Source organism: Epinephelus moara, chromosome 16 (assembly GCF_006386435.1).
Source record: "Epinephelus moara isolate mb chromosome 16, YSFRI_EMoa_1.0, whole genome shotgun sequence".
Lineage (NCBI taxonomy): Eukaryota > Metazoa > Chordata > Actinopteri > Perciformes > Serranidae > Epinephelus > Epinephelus moara.
Genome location: NC_065521.1, coordinates 24,817,635 through 24,836,382, shown reverse-complemented (window position 1 = coordinate 24,836,382; position 18,748 = coordinate 24,817,635). Strand labels below are relative to the sequence as shown.

The 18,748-nt window shown below is 43.1% G+C and overlaps 1 protein-coding gene across 4 annotated transcripts in view; it reads left to right on the top strand.

Moving 5' to 3' along the window:
• Positions 1–1,185: 1,185 nt before the first annotated feature.
• The window catches only part of LOC126403160 (vasopressin V2 receptor-like), a 20,958-nt gene continuing 3,395 nt past the window's right edge, over positions 1,186–18,748 (top strand). The window contains exons 1-7 of one of the 4 annotated variants that reach the window (XM_050065662.1): positions 1,186–1,474; positions 2,503–2,578; positions 9,937–10,322; positions 13,411–13,656; positions 13,889–14,035; positions 14,992–15,544; positions 16,760–18,748. The exon at positions 16,760–18,748 is cut by the window's right edge and continues 3,395 nt beyond it. In XM_050065662.1, the coding sequence (XP_049921619.1) occupies positions 9,939–10,322; positions 13,411–13,656; positions 13,889–14,035; positions 14,992–15,544; positions 16,760–16,962 (1,533 nt within the window). In that variant the 5' untranslated portion in view covers positions 1,186–1,474; positions 2,503–2,578; positions 9,937–9,938 and the 3' untranslated portion in view covers positions 16,963–18,748. Of the gene's footprint in view, positions 1,543–2,502; positions 2,579–9,936; positions 10,323–13,410; positions 13,657–13,888; positions 14,036–14,991; positions 15,545–16,759 lie in introns of all 4 variants that reach the window. The other 3 variants (XM_050065664.1, XM_050065661.1, XM_050065663.1) reach the window with 3 other exon arrangements.

Below are 18,748 nucleotides of genomic sequence, written 5' to 3'. Positions count from 1 at the left end.
CTCTAAGACCAGAGGAGCCAGGGTAATCATATTAGAGTGATTCTCAGGGAGCTCACAGCCCCACCTCCTCAGTGGCAGGACAGAGTGGTTCGACTGAGGGAGACATCTGATGTGAACCTGGCGGCAGTGCTGAAGGAAGACCGCCAGGTTTTCTGACATCATGGGACAATCCAGTCTCTGCTGGATAAGGATCAATGGCTTTGGGCTAGACAGACAGAGTGCCCCGTGCATATAGCATGGTGTCTCTGTGTGCTGCTGGGGGGCCACTGGATGATATAATACTCATAAAATGTCAATGAACTACAGTTTCCTTGCAGCTTTTAGGGGAAAAAGTAAGAGGAAGCTGCAATTTAGTTGTCAAAATAAATGTGGATCCATCGCCAGCATTTGCCTGTTTGCTTGGACCTTTGTGTCTGCACGTGTTCGAAGTTTGTGTGTAAGAGTGTTTGAATTAATGAATTCACTCATTGTTTACACCTGTGTGTGCGCGTGCATGCCAGGTCTATTTTCTACCATCACGTGTGTGTGTGTGTGTGTGTGTGTGTGTGTGTGTGTGAGAGAAAGAGCCTTGACATTAAAACTAAGAGACAGCCATGTTTTTTTCTTTGCACCAACCTTTACTGCTGTGTGTACACCAAGGGCGTGACCTGGCTGACTCAGCTGATCGGCATTCCTGGACAGGTGAAGTGCACCGGCCCTTGTCCACCATCAACAAAGGAGATAGCAGGTGAGAGAGCACAACAGGAAAAGCTTTTAATAAAACCATGAGTGGCATGTGTGTTAATGACTCACATCAGGCATAAATCATTACAATGAGAGGAGGTGCTTCTCTGGCACACAGACACACACATACACACACACATTAACTTGAAAACAAGTTTGCACATATATATGCACACACAGATACACCATGTGCACATGCAGATACACCCAGTACCTTGTCTCACTGTCCACCTACCTCCCTCTTTCTCTCTGTCTTTCTCTCTCTCACACACACATACACACACACCCCTCTCTCCTTCTCATATACACTTCATAGGTATGTATATTACCCTCCCTCCACTCCTGGCTCCATGCTCCACCCTCAGTCCTAGAGGACAGGCGGGTTGACCCAGGAGGAGGGGATAGCAGGGGAGGGAGGGGGAGGTAAGAGCAGACGGGGCTCAGATTCATTTCTGCTGGTGTTGCTGGAGGCACAGCACATTGCGAGCGCATATCGTGACGCACAAGGAGCCGGGACACCCATGGCTATCAAATGGATTACTCTGCCATACACTTGTGAACTCCAACAACACAGCGCGGACAATACGGTCAGGAGGCACACAAAGGACCTGCACAGAGCTTACAGAACTTGTTTGTCACATTGACAGAAAATAAAAAAAAACAACTACCTGGCTTTAATGAGGACGCATTCATTCAGGAGCCAGCTGATAGCAGGCTGAGCGGAGGGACTTGGACTGACAGCACTGAAGATGTGAGTGAATATTTTGGGGGGGGAACTCTCTTGCCTCTTGTAACACAGCTGTATCAAGTGGATCACAAGTAAGTGCGTTTTTATTTACTCTGTGGTGACTGATTGATTTTTCATACAGATTCTGATAGGGATATTTACACTACAAATACTAATTAAAATCCTTCAATAATTCTCCTCCATTGACTTACAACACTGCAGCCTGGGAGTCTATTGGAACTTAAACTTGTTCACATTGTGTGGGAATGGATTTGTTTACTGATCAATCTAGGTCATCTCTCTGTACATCTACAGGAACTCATGTCCACACGAGACGCAAGTGTGACACTCAGGCTCTGTACTCAGTATTTTAAAAAATTACTTTGACTTTTATTTCACATTACATTTCCAACTTGTCACCATCAGTGTCATGAATCTTTTTCTTATGATTACTAAAACATTTGTACTCTCAACAGTAGTAGGTTTTTCTAAAAAATATTTTAAAAAGAAAGACAATGTGTGTCATTTATTTAATAATTAATATTAAAAGACAAGAGGAGAACAAATCAAGAAACAGTACCACAACAGGACATCTAGTTTGGAAAGTGCACCTATGACTGAAGCAATTTAATGTATTGATTATACATAGGTCTAAAAATGCAAACATATACATTAGTTATGAGTTTTACACCTTCATTTTCAGAATGTTGTTATCTGCTTATTTCAAATGATTTAATATCACTCAGGCTGATTTGACAAAAAATATACACACTATACATAAAGCTTCTGATGAAGTAATGACAGTCACAGTTTGTTTTTAACTTTCCTCTCAGTCCTGATTTCAACACATTTAATAAATGTTAACATATGTCCAGTATGCTTGATTGGAAATATTTTATGACAGCCTAATTCAAAAATGTGTGTGGTCCTCTAAGTTATTCTGTGGATTAAAAAAGCTCAAGGGAAATTGTCAGGTTTTTTTATGTGATTTGCTCTTGCAAGTAATGTTAATGGACTGTAATGGTGACGGCTCTTAATGCTTCGTCCCACAGTCAACAAGACGAGAGCATAACACACACCAAGAGAAAAGGACACGCGTGAGAAAGCTTACCATGCACTGACAACAAGGTGAGTAGTGACTGAGGCGTATATACTCACCTTGGGTGCTCTTCTTTAATGTGTGTCTGTGTCTTTGTGCGTGTGTCTGTGTCTTTGTGCGTGTGTGAGTGTGTCCTACCCGTATTTTAAAATCAAAGGTCTTTAGATGATTAAAAGGAGATTTGTGGTCCCACAGCAGCTGTGTGTTTATGGTGAACACAAGTCTGCACTTCAAAGTTAATTGCTTTATAGCCTGACTTGATTTGTGTACACAACTAATTACTTTACATACAGACAGAAATTTGAAATGTTTCCTCACAGTGAAGCTTTCATTCTCAGTGAGAGCCCGTATCTCTCCCATCGCTGGAGATTGTGTTGTCAGTTTACACTAGTGTCATAGCAATTAGACAATTAAAGAAATCCCTTCAGCTTGTCAGTTGGATCAACAAACCACTGTTTGGCAGGATCATCATCATTTTTTGTGAATGAGAACAGGAAGCTGTTTGTGTCAACTCGAGTGCTTTAAAATTGTTTTTCCATTACACTTTTCCTGCGTTTGTGTTTGGCACAATCTATATTATGCACAAAATGACTTCCTTGATTGTGGCCCCCATCAGGAAAAATCATCATCATCATCATTACTGTTATTTTCATGGTCAATTTAGTTTGGTCTCTAACAGGGAATCATTTCATCGTGTGGCACGGAGCTGACCATATCTGCTACACACTCCCCAGCCTGTTTTAGCTGCTGTGGTAACACTGCGGCCCAGTTTCCATTCTTCATGGGGAATACTGTGAATTTTATAACAGCTATGTGACATGGAAAAAAAAGGCCCCGTTTTTGTTTAGGTCACATGCTTGTTGGTAGTGTTCTGGTTAATGATACATAACAGGAGCAACAGTCAGTGGTCTTATGCGCAGGCTTTATCAGTGCTGATAAGGGGAAGTTGGACCTTCTTCAACACCAGACCTGGAGAGTTGTGTCCACTGGCTGGTGTATTATGGAAATAAACTCATAGCGATGTTTGTGAACACAAATCTCAAGTATAACAGCGGCACATACGGCTGAAATGTTGGCAGGTAATGGTTATATCAGCATGTGCAATGAGGTGTGGCCCCTCATGATTAACATTTAATGGGTTGTTCGGGCAAGACAGTAAAAGAACAAAGTGTTTGCTTTTATTTCTCACATGGGCTGCAGTCTGGTGTCCGGAGGCTAGTTACATACACTGAAAGGGAGCAATAAATCATGGTCACAGAGCTCTGAATTAATGAGGACAGCTGATGCCCCCACAAATTGAAGTGCATAAATATATACAGAGCGCCCACCTGTCACTGAATCAACCCATTCAGATGGGGAGTATATATGCTGCATATGAGAGTGCCAATGGGGAACTCATTTACTGATATGAGGGTCTTTAAGAGGAGAGTGTGATGATATCTGCTTTATCATGCTGATGAAATGCTGCGCAGCCCGGCCTGTGGCACCACATGACTCATCCAGACCTTTATTGTGTAAGGATCTATTGACCAGTATGTAAATAAAGTCTCCAGGCACACCGATAAAAGCATAAACCAACGCTTAAGTATATCACACGGTATGATCTAATGTGTGCATATGTTTATTTTCAGTCTATTTATGCAGATCGGGCCAGGCCATTTTAATCCCGCTGCCAATGTCTATTAATGAGGGTGATAATTAAAATCAAACAGAAATAACAAGCACATCAGACACAGTTTCCTCTGCAGTTTTGATCCTTAATGACAGGAGGTGGTGGATTCGTTAGGACAGACGGAGAACAGGTGAAAGGACGTGGGGAAAAAAGGAAATTAACATGTGAGGGGAGGAAATAAAAAAGAGGAAGAAGAGAAGATTGGAGGGGGAAATTAGCGACAGGTTGTTTGAGTACACACCGGGTTGCTAATGAGGACAGAGAGAAGTCCTCATTAATCAGGTTGGGTCAAATGTGGTCAAAGGGAACTAATCAAGGGACTGACATGCGGACACAAGACAGGAGGGGCAGTGATGGATCTTTCATTATGTTTGGATTATTGCACACAGTGCTAATAAGCACCTGTTTGCCTGTCTGCCACTGATGTCACAACCATTTCACATCAGCTACTGATTAGCTTTAAATCTGCCAAACAGGTTAGATTCACAGCTGTCAGTGTCGTTAAATGCAAATAAAGTGCTCAGGTCATGTAAGAGAGAATGTTTATCTGCCATGCAAGAGATGGCAGCGCAGAACCAGAGGCAGGCAATATTCTGACATCCAAACACAAAGTAAAGATGGGCAGTTTAGTGTCCACTTCATGTTTTCTACTTTTATTAGAATGTTAATTTCTTTAGAAAAAGTTCTAATTTGACCATGAGTACAACACTAAACACCCAAATCAAAAACACATAATTTGTCCTCTCACTTCTCAGGAACTCGATCAGCTTGTGGTGCTCAAAGCACAAAAACATATCTTTGAAAAATTCAACAGCAGTGTCTCATTCCAGAAATCATGACCCGATTACTCAAAATAATCCACAGACCTTGTTGAGAGCAGTTTTATGTAGAAACTATTCTATTTCTACCAAACTCTACCAGCCACCTGTATCATGGAGCAGAAGAAAGTGTGTATCTACTCATGGATGAGAGGCTCGTACTCCTAACAGTGCAAGATGTCAACATTATGGTGTCCTCTTCAGCTAAGCTGTAACTTTAGCTAGGTCGGTGGTGCTAGGTGAGCTAGCAGTAGATGCACACTTCCTTCTGTGTGTGGTGGCATGATTGACGGGTGTAGTTTAGTAGCAAGAAAATAGTTCCCATATATATGTATATGTATTTTGTTGGCATGCACTTTGAGCACCACAAGCCCAGGGCCATCTAGTTCCATATATTCAAGAGAAGGCAGGCATCTCTACGTCAGTGTTGGAGACTTGGCAACTCACACCAAAATAATCTAGACTGATAAATAGCACTACAGGTATGAGGAAAAATATGTAGTTTTGATTTAAGGGTCGCAGTGGATTTGCATCAAATTCCTCACATCACAACTGCCTGTTCTGCAAACCGTTCTTTTGTGTTGTTAAAATTTGCATGTAATTTGTGTACCGTTCCAGTCATCCATTTCACACAATATGAAACTCCATTAGCATCCCCAGAATCATGATTGTTACGTGAACATTCACAGTGCCAATCCAGTTTGCATTGGTTTTTGTCAAAGGAGTGCAGACTTCAAATCAATCTGTGCTCCAAGTGCATTATCACACTACAATAATTCAACATTGACAGATATTGATGCAGACCAGTTTTTAAGTGTAGCGGATGATGCAAGTTTAAAGTCTGCTGATTCATTTTTAGATTGCACAGAAAATAATAAAAAAACAAAGGGTAGTTTAGGCCTGCAGGAGAACACAAAAAATACAAAAAAATAAAAATGAAATAAATAAAAAACTTTATAGTGTATAACTTGAATTTGCAAATAATCTACAAAAATGGCAACTATATATAAAGAATAAGATGCAAACATACTGTTATTGTCCTTTAAGCATACCCTTTCTGTTGCGTGGAACATTTTTGTTCATATTTGTTTTAGTTGCTGTAAACCAACACATCCTGTAAGTCTGAGTCAACACGCAATCTTAACATCACATGTGCTTATATAACATCAGATTTATGACCAAACTACCCTTTTTTGAACATCTGTCAAATTGACAAAATGGCTAAATAAGTCATTTTGACAAAGAAACACAGCAGTGATGATCTCATCCTAGAAATGTTTCTCTTAAAGGCATTTGGTACTTTACATACTTCAAGATGCTTTAAGAGGACTTTGACATTAACCGATAGTATTTGAATCTCAGCATATCTGAAACATGACGTAGGCTGTCAAAGAGAATGACCAAAACATGTGTGAACAGCGAGAAAAGTGGACTGGGATGTTGACAGATGTGAATGCTTGGTAGCTATAATGTTTTTGGGGGCATTTTAAATACCTGTTACTGTCACCCCTGAGGCACTGAGTCCTTGGTGCGGAAAAGCGGTGTATGGAGAGGACACGAAAATGGATGGTTGCACACAGGTTTGCCTCTGGAGAGGAGTGCAGGAGAGGAATCGACTCCATCATTAATCACAGTGAAAGCTTTAAAGTAAAGAGAGGAAGCGATGCACTGCACTAACTACTAAAAGCAGTGTCTTTGCTCCGTCCAGCACAGAGCGATGGAATAATTTGTGCCTTGCAGTAAGTCGATCAGACAGACGGGAACGCTGCGCTGTGCTTGTGTTATTAAAGAGAGAGCAAAGCAGAATCCATTTTCAGAGACAGGGTATGTAAAGGAATTAACTGCATCCAGCACAGATCTGCAGACAGTATTTACTGTCTCTATGTACCCTCAGTTTAAGGAATTTCCTCTGAGGAAAGGAAAGATCAGTGCCAGAAATTTTGAGCCATGCGTGGGTCTCCTGTAGTGGAGCCATTGAGCAATTTCAAGACAATCCATCTTGATTTCTTGGATGCACAAAGCATGCAAATGAGACATGAGCATATTTGGAGAAAATACTTTGTGTCCTTGAGGGGTTTGGGAAAACAGGGGCTCATTCAGAATTTATAAGAATAAGACTTAGATGTGGAACAGGACTTTATCAATCTGTTCTGGAGAGAATGCCTCACACACTTTCCCATAGTCTTGACGCCATCATTGAGGATGCTCCCGTAAGGTTCAGCGTGAAGGATTTGGGCGGATATATCGGCAGAAATGGAATGTAATATGATAAGTCTGTTTTCTTTAGTGTATAATCACTTTGAAATAAGAATCATCGTGTTTTTGCTACCTAAGGATCCGTTTATATTTACATTGGGAGCGGGTCCTTGTTTATGGAGTCTACCATGTTGCAGAGTAGCCCAGATCGGACAAACCAAACTCTGGCTCTAGATAGGGTCATTGCATTTTTGCATTTTCACATCAGCCACCGTAAAAAAACAAAAAAAACAATGATTTTTAAATGTGAAGCTGCTTTTTGAAGTGTTTTTACTGGTTTAAATCACAGGGTCTATTTGTTTTGGAGAAGAGGAGACCTTTGTGGATGTCTCAGCTTTGCTAAAAACCTGCTGACTGTCTGGATCTTAACTTATCGGCGAAAAAAGGGAGCACACAGTTGAAGGTCCTGGGCGAGACGGGTTCATTAAAACACTGATTGGTAACATGAAGCTGCTTTGTTCAGCATTTTTACCGGTTTTAATCACCTCATCTGTTTGTTTTGGAGAGGACAAGACCTCTGTGGATAATTTGGCTCCCGTAAAAATCTCCTGAGCAATGAACACTGAAGGAATTCTAACCGGGAGTTCACACACGGCACATGGGAGACGTTTTACCTCACCACTAGATGCCACAAAATCCTACACACTGCTCCTTTAATACTTTTATTTCATCTTATCAAATTCAATTTGAGGATATCAGTCTAGCATCACTGTAATACTGTGGATTAATTTCTCCCTCCCCCCTAAGTCATTACACCTTATCTTCACCGAGGCATGCCTGAGAAAGGGGACTTCACTTCAGAAATTTGTCACATGGGCAAATATACATAATGAGATTATATAGTGGGTATAAAGGACTACGGCAGCACAAAGAATCCTCTCATGAATTATGCTGTAATTACAGAGAGGGGCACAAGGCTCCTCAGGTCCTGACAAAGAGAGGCCAGGAGATTCCTTGATGAAAAAAGGCCCCGTTGTCTAAACCCCTAATGAAAAAAAAAAAACTTGAAAAGGAAAAAATAATAAACAGATAATAATAAAGAATATTACCAGCTTTGATCCAAACGACCTTCAGACAGGGACAATATTTGAGCAGAATGTGAAAAACTCACTAAACCAGCGCAGGCTTAGACTCGGTTTAACCATTTATGGCAGTGATGTGGTCGCCTGGTGTGGCGGTGGGGCGTCACTCAACCCGAAGAGCCCTTGTTTGACTCAGAGGGTGCCACTCAGATTCTCTTCTTCTCACGGCTCTACCTTCAGGCAAGAGTAGAGAGGTCCAGCTGGTCTGGCTTGTCATGCGTTCATCTGAATACATTCCTCTGGCCAAGCCAGCATGTGACGCCCGACAATATCAGCTGTGTTATCTCACACACCCAGCAGTGAGTGCTCTATTACGGGCAAATTGGGCATTAGGCCTCAGTTGAGTAGTGGGAACAAGCTTGTAATGTCTTGTTAATCATGCCGAGTTGCACAATACTATGACTATTGTTTGCCTCCTATTTTTAGACGTGGAAAGTTTCCAAGCGCCCATTCAGTGTAACATTTGTATACCTAACCACTCCTGCACATCAGTCAAAATAATACATCAGCGTGGTGTCAATCAACACACACTCTATGATAAGAAACAGACCATAGCTCTCTTTAGAGGCACATTCAACACCCTCTTCCCTTATCTTATCATCTTCTTTCCACAACTCTATTCTTTTACCTATTTTTCCCTGCCCTTTCTCCACTCTGCCTTCATCACTCTTCTTTCATCTTCCTCCGTTTTCCCTCCCAGACTTTCTTCTTCATGCAGTTTATTTGACCAAGGCTTTCCCCCAGCATCCCACGACCGTTTCTTAAATTGTCATATCAGCTTTCTTTTCTTATGAGACATTTATTTATAAGCAAAGAAAAACAAACATAAAGTTTAGTAAGATTAAAAGAGAGTGTGACAGGGGTAAGAGAAAAGGACGGCTGGATGTATGAGAGAAGAGAAAGAGAGGAATGGGGGGGAAACAAAAACAGGGGAACGCAGGAATGTATGGGGGTAAGCATGGGATGAGAGCGATTACGAGGTGAAAGAATAAGAGTGGTGGGATAGAGGAGAAAGCTGTCAAATCAACCTTGAGAAAATATGAAAAAGAAAATAAACCATTCTGGACTTGCGTCAAATGGAGCGGGCAGCTTCGAGAGATACAGATACGCTGAGGACTTATTAAAAAATTGGAGACAGCACCGAAAACACAACGATATTCACATGGCAGCATGATTGGTACAGCCTCTGGATTTCATTACTTCCGCTCAGATTTCACAAAATTGCATAAAATAAGATATTTATAATGTTGTTGTTCATCTCAAATAAAAGGCCCAAGTGTTTTGGGTTGGATTTCCAGTGAAATGATAATTTAAAAGAAAACTCAGCTGACAAGATTAAGGGTCACACATGACATGGAAATTATGATTATACAGAACAAGTAAATTGTTTGTTGATGAAAAATGTTTATTGTTAACGCCCAGCCGCAAACAGTCATATGACCCTGCGCTAGTGAAACTCCTGGGGTCTATTTTTTGCAGGCTGCCCCTGAAACAACCCAGAAACAAAAACAGATTTTATGGTCTTTCACAGATTAACACTTGGTTTGTGTATCTTTCAGGAATGGAAAGCATCAGTGTGGAAACGGGCTGGGATGGGTTGGCCCTCTCCTCTCTGGTCGCCACAGGAAGGAGCAACTTCTCCTCCTCGTCTTTGTTTGTCTCTGAACTGAACTCCCTGAACAGTTCTCACAGCGGGGGGTCCTTCTTCGGGATCTTCCCTGAGAATGGTACCACCACCACGCCTCACACCCTGCCCCAGCCCAGGATGAGGGACCTGGGCCTTGCCCGGGCAGAGATCGCAGTGCTCGGGGTGGTGCTGGCTCTTACCACCCTGGGGAACAGCTTTGTGCTGTGGGTGCTGCTGAGGAGGAGGAAGCACAATGCACCGATGCACGTGTTCATGGTGAACCTGTGTGTGGCTGACCTGGTGGTGGCCCTCTTTCAGGTCAGTTCAACAACGGCCTCGTCACTTTGTTGATGCATTCATCTTTAAAAAAAATAAAAAATAGGACTCCTCTGTTCTGGTGATCTCAAAAAGAGATGAAGGCTCAGACCTTAAAGGGATAGTGCACCCAAAAATTAAAATTCAGCCATTATCTACTCACCCATATGCCGACGGAGGCCCTGGTGAAGTTTTAGAGTCCTCACATCCCTTGTGGAGATCGGTGGGCGGAGCGGATAGCACACCTAATGGCAGACGGCGCCCCAGACTAACGTCCGAGAACACAAAATTGAATCCACAAAGTATCTCCATACTGCTCATCCGTAGTGATCCAAGTGTGCTGTAGCCGCAACATAAAAAGTTGTTTCGAAAAACGTCATATGAACTCTGTTTTTATCCTCACTGTAGCCTGTAGCTCTGACTGCTTCTCTGTGCTCCGCGCTCACGTGTGCGCGCCTGTGCGAGACCAGCGAAAGCATGAGCTTTGCTCACCCGTGTTTACATCATGTGACACATGCACCGCAGGGAGAGACAACGGTAGCCACAGTCGCTAAAAGATAATTTGCACTACGGTCTTTTAGCGAAGGACAGCCCAACATGTCTGAAGACTTTGAAATTGAGGAGGAACAGCATTTCTTTGTTGAGCCGTATTTGTTTGAGCCCGAGTATACGGACGGAACTCAGGCTACTGGACGAAGCAGCCGCTGCAGCTCATGAGCCTCAGCCAGCCGCAGAATACCGGAGTCGAGCACTGGAAACCTGGTGGTGTAGTTGTTTCAAATGCAAAGCAATGCCAACGGATGAGGAAAGTCTTTGCTGCTCAGACTGGGAATTGGCGATGCCTGCACTTGAGAATCTGGACATCAGTACTGACGAGACTGCTGCTCTTCAGAGATCACCAATCACCCTGAGCGCACACACGTGAGCGCGGAGCACAGAGAAGCAGTCAGAGCTACAGGCTACAGTGAGGCTAAAAACAGAGTTCATATGACGTTTTTCTTGGATCACTATGGATGAGCAGTATGGAGATACTTTGTGGATTCAATTTTGTGTTCTTGGACGTTAGTCTGGGGCGCCGTCAGCCATTAGGTGTGCTGGCCGCTCCCCCCGCCGATCTCCGCAAGGGATGTGAGGACTTCACCAGGGCCTCCGTCGGCATATGGGTGAGTAGAAAATGGCTGAATTTTCATTTTTGGGTGCACTATCCCTTTAAAGTGTTGCAATTGTCTGCTTTTCTCTTTGCTGCATTAAGCAGAATTATTTATGACTCGTGCAATTCAGAGGGACATCTGGCCTTTTAGTGAGCATTAAGTAGGTTGTTACATCTGTTTAAGATGACACATATTGCAAATATCTCTTTAACTTAATTGGACTTATAGTGTTGCTGCCTTTATAACTGTGATTTATACTACTAATGTCATGGGTTGTATGCTGCCCGTATTGCTCAGCAACACTAACAAAACTATGGCAACAAAAGTTAACATTCTTAAGAGGTGAATAAATGGTTTTGAACTCCGTGCTCCTGTTTTGAATTTTAAGGTATTTCAGCTGGTCATGCCTCTATTCAACAGGTCTCGGTGTTCCATATTTGTCTTATCGTCAGCAAATCCAGTGACCAACAATGTGTCAGACCGTTTCTCAGTACTGTGTGACTCTTGCCCCCAAACCCACTGCTTCCTGCTCAACATGTAAATCTTTAACTTAAAAAAAAACATACACACGTTTAAAAACCCACTTGGTTATTTTATGTGCTACAGCACCATAGCTGAGCATTTTCACCTCAGAACTGCAGTGTATCAGTGACAGTCTCAATAATGGGGATTCTGGCTTCCAGGGTTTGTGACGTCACAAACCGAAGGAACCAATCTCGTTAAATTGCAAAACAATGGGTTATCAGAGGAGAAGCCAGGTGTAGCTATGTAGCTCATGGAAGAAGTTTGCCTTTTCTGACAGAATATTTATTATTTTTAACCCAAACCATTATGTTTTTTCCTAACCTTAACCAAGAAATCCCTCTCTGGCAGACAGACCAGAAAGCAGACTTCTCCCAACAGCAGCTATGTATCGGTATTTTGCAGGTTAAGTTTCACTTTCACTTCGACTTGTCAGAGCTGGCAATCAGGAGGCAAATTTGCATTTCCTACAATAGCAAAGCCATGACCCGCCCTATTCTTGTTTACTCCGCCTTATGACTGGCTTACTGGCCAATCCCATTCCTCTCGCATAAACCTAACCAACCCAACCAATGAAGGCAATGAGTACTAGCTAATTGGAGTGAAAGTAGGGCAGGTCATGCCTTCACCATCCTAGGATATGCAAATTAACGATCAGCAACACATTATGAGCTGTTTGATGAGTAGTAGTCAAGATGAAGGCTCATGTTATGTATCACTGTTTACAAGCAGAGGTTTGTGTGTTTGATGAGCTGAGGCGAAGGTGAGGTGCTACGCTCGATCGGCTGTGGAGCTTGACTAATTTGCATATTCACAGATGTGTGCAGGTGCATACTAAATGAGGCGAAGGTTAGAGTTAGATCTAAACCCTAACCCTGACTGAATGTGGACATACTGTTGAATTTGCACACATTTTCTGAGGATATCGCGGGCTGTTTATCATTTGTTTTGTAAATGGATGAACATTTTCACAATGTGCTTCTTATTATGCAGTGGTTTCACTGGTCCAGCCTACTTAAGCTCAACTTGGGCTGGTTGCGGGCCATGAACCACAATGAGTTTGACACCTCTGCACTAGGGAGTGTTTATAGCAGCAGGATGGTGTATGTGGGCAAAATATACTACTGTGCCATGTCACCCAGTGTAACAGTGTGGCTCATTAGTGTGTTTTTGGACAATAATGAAAGTGTATGGCACAGAGAGATAAGCTACATGAAGACTTGGCTACACTGGGAATCAATTCATTATTGGTCTTTTCATGGGTTTTTTTTAACAGTAAGACAAATATACAGTACAAACTTACCAGACTTGTCCTTTAGTGTTTCTTTTCTACATTTCTAAATGCCAAACTAAAAACAATGCTCCACTATTCCAGGAGCCACTTTTACATCAATAACTTTCTTTTCTAATCTGTCCAGGTTCTTCCCCAGCTAATATGGGACATCACAGAGAAGTTCCAGGGGCCTGACTTTCTCTGCCGGTCCATCAAGTACTTGCAGATTGTGGGCATGTTTGCTTCCTCCTACATGATAGTTGCCATGACAGTAGACCGACACCAGGCCATCTGCTGCCCTTTGCAAGCCTACCGTGGGGGAGCGATGTCCCGCTGGAACACCCCTGTCATGGTGGCCTGGGGCTTGGCGCTAGTTCTCAGCATACCGCAGGTAAGAAGGGATGGACACACACACAAACAGAACCTTACACACACACAAAAACACATGGTGAAATAGGAAATGAGAACTCAGCAGGTGTGCACACCTTGATCGCTACAGTAGAACTCAAGATGTTGGTCTATTTTTAGCTTGGTGAGGTCATTGCAGTTCAGCTAATGGAGGAGGAAACTGACAGTCATGTCTGCGGGTGTGCTGACCACCCTCCTTGTGTTCGGTCTTTCAGGTGTTCATCTTCTCTCGGTCAGAAGTGGCTCATGGAGAGTTTGAGTGCTGGGGTCACTTTGCTGAGCCGTGGGGGCTGAAGGCCTACGTCACCTGGATGACCGTGGCTGTATTCCTCCTGCCCGCCCTCATCATTACCATCTGTCAGGTAATACAGGTTGTACTGGCCCGTCTCTCGATCTCTGCACCGCCCACACACAACACCATTGACTAGGATTACATACTGAAGGCAACCTTATCCGATAACGAAGCGTGTGGCATGAATGAAATTCTGTTTTGTTTTCATTTAGGGTACGTTTGGCATGCATTGTTTGATAACCCATGGGGGACCGTGGTTGGTGTTATGTAGCATCCCATGGTGGACTGGCATTCTGGGCTGCCTCCCATCAGCCCTGCTGCTCTATTTAGGGAAAGATATTTCCAGGGTCCAGCTATTTCCCCTAATTAACACAGCACTTGAAGGACCACTGCTGAGACGGCTGCTCAGAAAATGTGCCCACTCTGAGAACCTCCCGCCAGGAAGTGGAATGTACCAGATCTCAGCCAAACATAGAATCCCTGACCTTTTTTCATTATCGGATTTCAAATCGAAAGGTTTCTTTCGACACTTTCAGAAGTATGAAAGCCGCAGTATCTAAATCATGCCCTCATAAAGCTGTTTAAAGAAGTAAAAGGTGGCAGAAGATCAACGGTTGGCAGTAGCAAACCTTTAAAAGTGTAAAAATAAACTAAAAAAGCTACAAGTATGAATGACTTATTAATACTATTCAGTTTCATATTATTGTTTTAGTTTCCCAAATGAGCATGAAGAACCATTTTACTGCAATAAAATTTTATAGTAGCTTCTCTGATTGGAGTGGAAGAGTGGCAGTATGACATAAAAATGTCCGACATTGGTTTATTGCTGATGGTGAAGGCCAGCACACGTTCTCTCTTTCGTTTCAAGTTTCCTCTCACTGTTATTGCCAGAAAGCAAACAAGAGCAAAGACAAGAATCTGAGTCTGGCGCGTGCCAGTCACAAAACGTAATCCTCGGACACTTCAGTCTGCGAATGATGGAATGGTTTGTTTCCCTGCTAATTCTTGAAATTTGTTATTTTTCAGATAAGAATCTTCCGAGAGATTCACAATAACATCTACCTGAAGTCAGAGAGGATGGTGATGGCTGAGCTGAAGAAGAACGAAATCTTCTTCCGCTTTCACAGTTTTAAGAAGGAGGACGAACGTGCCAGGGAGAGGGGCAGACGGACATCCGGAGGAGGGGTCAGGGATGGCAGAGGGGGACAGCTCTTAAAGGGTGTGAATAACAACCCACACAGTAACACCCATAGCAGCCAAGAGTGTTACGACTACGTACCAACCGCTATTCAGTACAACAGTTGCTGTGGGGAACATGTGACAACAGCATTGCCTACACAGCAGCACTGTGCACTGAACAACTCAGATTGCCATGACGAGCTGGCCTCAGGCTCACCACGCTGCTCCCTTGACTATGCCCCCCCTCCCCCTCCCGCCACTCCGCCTCCAAGCATCACTAAAGCCATGTCCAAGACAGTGAGGATGACTCTGGTCATCGTGTTGGTCTATACTATCTGCTGGTCACCTTTCTTCATCGTGCAGCTTTGGGCGGCCTGGGACCCCAACCCTCCAGACCAAGGTCAGTCACATACATTCTTTATCCATGATAAAAGAAGGTGGATAACATTCACCAATTCATGCAATAACCCTCACAAAGCAACAAAAGCAGACATCTTTTCATTGCCTGTGAATCACCTTAACAGTTTATCCGTTTAATTGCCCTAAATGTGCGTAGACTTTCTGTTTTGCACTACAAGCAGACAAAAACAAAAGCTTAACGATCGGGTCTGGTTAACAACAACAACAACAACAACATCCTCTGATCAATGCAGTTGTCCATCTTAGTGAGGCGGCGTACTCATTCATTATTCCAAGGATTCCAAGGCAACAGTGAGTGAAATACAAGGTCAAAAACAATGTTTGTTTTGACCCACAACCAGAAACCCCTGGATGACATCTCTGGCCTCTGTACATTTTGGTACACAAACAGCATCTGTTGATGTCCTTACTGGCAGCCAGTGATGAAGCAAGTGAGGTTAGTGTAGCCTGAGGTTGTGGCTGATAGTATGGACTGGGTGTGTGTCCTCTGATCTGGAGCTAAAGACAAACATCAGAGGCCTGTAAATAACCTGTTTATATCCCCTGCAGATTTTGCAACACGGCCAGATGTTGACATTTCATCAACAATGATACGTGCCAGCAGCTTACACACATCATCCAAATCACATGCAGGCACACAGAGCAAGACACATAAACACACACACAGAAGCTCACTTGCATATACAAAGTGTGAGCATACAAGTACGCATACACATGAATGAGTCCTCATTGGCAGGCAGCCCCTCTTCCCGCCACACAATCGTGCACACACACATGCACGCACACACAGCTGATTATTATCAGCTTTGTATTCTAAAATCAGTTATCCACATCTATTGTCCTCAAGTGTCTGTGGTAAAATAGGCATTTTCAGTTGTTATGTAAAAGACTTATTATTAGCAGGGAAAAACTGAAAAAGGAAGTATGCAGGATTTTTGTCCCTCTGGGATATTTACAGCTCCTGAAGGACGTAAAATAACAAACAATAATCATGAGCAGTTTACATTCAAACTGAATAGATGTTGTACATAGTTCTGTTTGTTTCATAATGGAGAGGAAAACAATGTGATGTACACTGTGATCAACTGTCCCAAGTTCATGTGAAAACGGACATTTTAATACTTGTGTATGAACTTGTCCCTGCTTTTTCATTGCACACTTGTCTTACAATGTGTGTGTTTGTGTGTGTCCTCAGCAGGCGTGGCCTTCACCATCCTGATGCTGCTGGCCAGTCTGAACTCGTGCACCAACCCATGGATCTACACAGCTTTCTCCAGCAGCGTGTCCAGAGAGATGCAGAACCTGCTGCAATGTCGGTCACGAGCTGGCCGCAGGGGCTCCCTGCCTGACGACTCCACCACCACACACACCTCCACCACCAAGGACAGCCTGTACTGACAGAGACTGATGAACCAGATACATATTTGAAAAAGACATGCACGGATGCACGTGGGCCCGTTGCAAGGACGTGCCGTTGTACATAACTCTGCCACCATCACCTCCAGCGTCGCAGCCTGTGAGCAGAGCATGTTGACCTCTACCAGATGTTTCCAACAATAAAGGACAGCTGTACTGTCAACAGGACCTCTATCTGTAATCACCGGTCCTCTCCACCCCAGCAGAGGGGAAGGATGTCATTGAGAATGTCAACACCATTTGATGAGGGCACTGTGGAATATACAGTGACAGCACCTGCGATGCAAAATGGCCTTGAAAGTAAAGAGATTTTCACCTCAGCTGCGGATAGGACCCTTTGCATTGATTCATACGAGAAAAACTCTTTCCCTGCCCAGACAGAGTGGAGGAGCAGGAATGCAAGGGGTGGATCACTGCATTAATAGCCTTACGGCACGCCTAATGTACAAAGCAGCAGACAGGGCTATGGGTGTAGAGAAAACAAAGCAGTAGGCGAAGGGAAAGAGACAGAGAAACACATACGGGCAGAGAGGGAGAGAGCGAGACTGCTGCTGGACTGAGAACAGACAGGGGATGACATGGATGTTACAGCTGCAGGAACAGCCCTGAGAAGGCTGCAGGAGAAATCTAATAATGTGAACAAACGTTGTTGAATTAGAGAAAGTGGATGAGAGGCGGATGCTTGAGGCTGAATTCATATTCGCTCAGAAGGAATCCAGTTCCATGGAAAAAGAGTGATTAGCAAGATGGACGCAGATTCACTCATGAGGGCAGTGCGGTAGAGTCAACACACTGTCCCACGAGGAACTGGAATGGCGTGGATTACTGCAGACAGACAAACGCATACACACACACACAAAAGAACCAGAGGTGACAGAAGGGGGATTAAACCTAGAAGAATACAAATGAACAATCCAGGTTTCTGCAACTAACCGGGACACAATTACCTGATTGTGCTTTGTACAAACACAACATATGAGGTACATAAAATTACCTTCTTGTCATGCTCTCCTTAATGAACATTATGCAGAAGACGCAGGAAGGAAACAAACAGCATTCCATGCACAGTGATGAACAATGTAAAGTATATTTATTAAAAATGTAAGGCACATTATATATTATTACTTTTTGTGTAAGATGAATGTTGAATGTGTAACAGAAAACAACAAGGGGATGTCAAACCAAAGATTTTTTAAAGCTCAACTCTGTCAGTTCAGGTCTTAATAGTCATTGCAAAGCTTCAACAGATACGACACATAGAGTGCTGCAGGGGTGACATTTTTTCTGTAGGTCAATATAGAAGATAGCATCGCCCTGGTTCCCTTGAAAAAAGCCAGTGGGATTTTTGCATTGGATTTTGGATTATTGCAGAAAATAAGCTCTATCACAAACAAAAGTTTATAGTACTTGCATGTTTTGTTCAGCAAGATAATCTTCACAAATGAAAACCACTCTTATGACTTTGAAGTGTAAATGCAGTCACTACAAGTAAAAAGCCAACGTTGTGCTATAAACAACACCATAGTCGCGTGACCTAACATCACCACCACCACGAGGCTGTGAAACTGTGTTCACTTGTTACACATAAAGGCTCCAAAATTTACAAATGGGGTATTTATGTCACAGAACAAAATGTTAAAGTCTTTTAAGCTTGTGTTAACCACAGACTTTACTTCAGGCATCTAACCAAAAAAAAACCCCAAAAAACCCACTGACTTTGACACGAGGGAAATGGGAGTGCTAAAATTCATTTCTGCATTTTGGGACT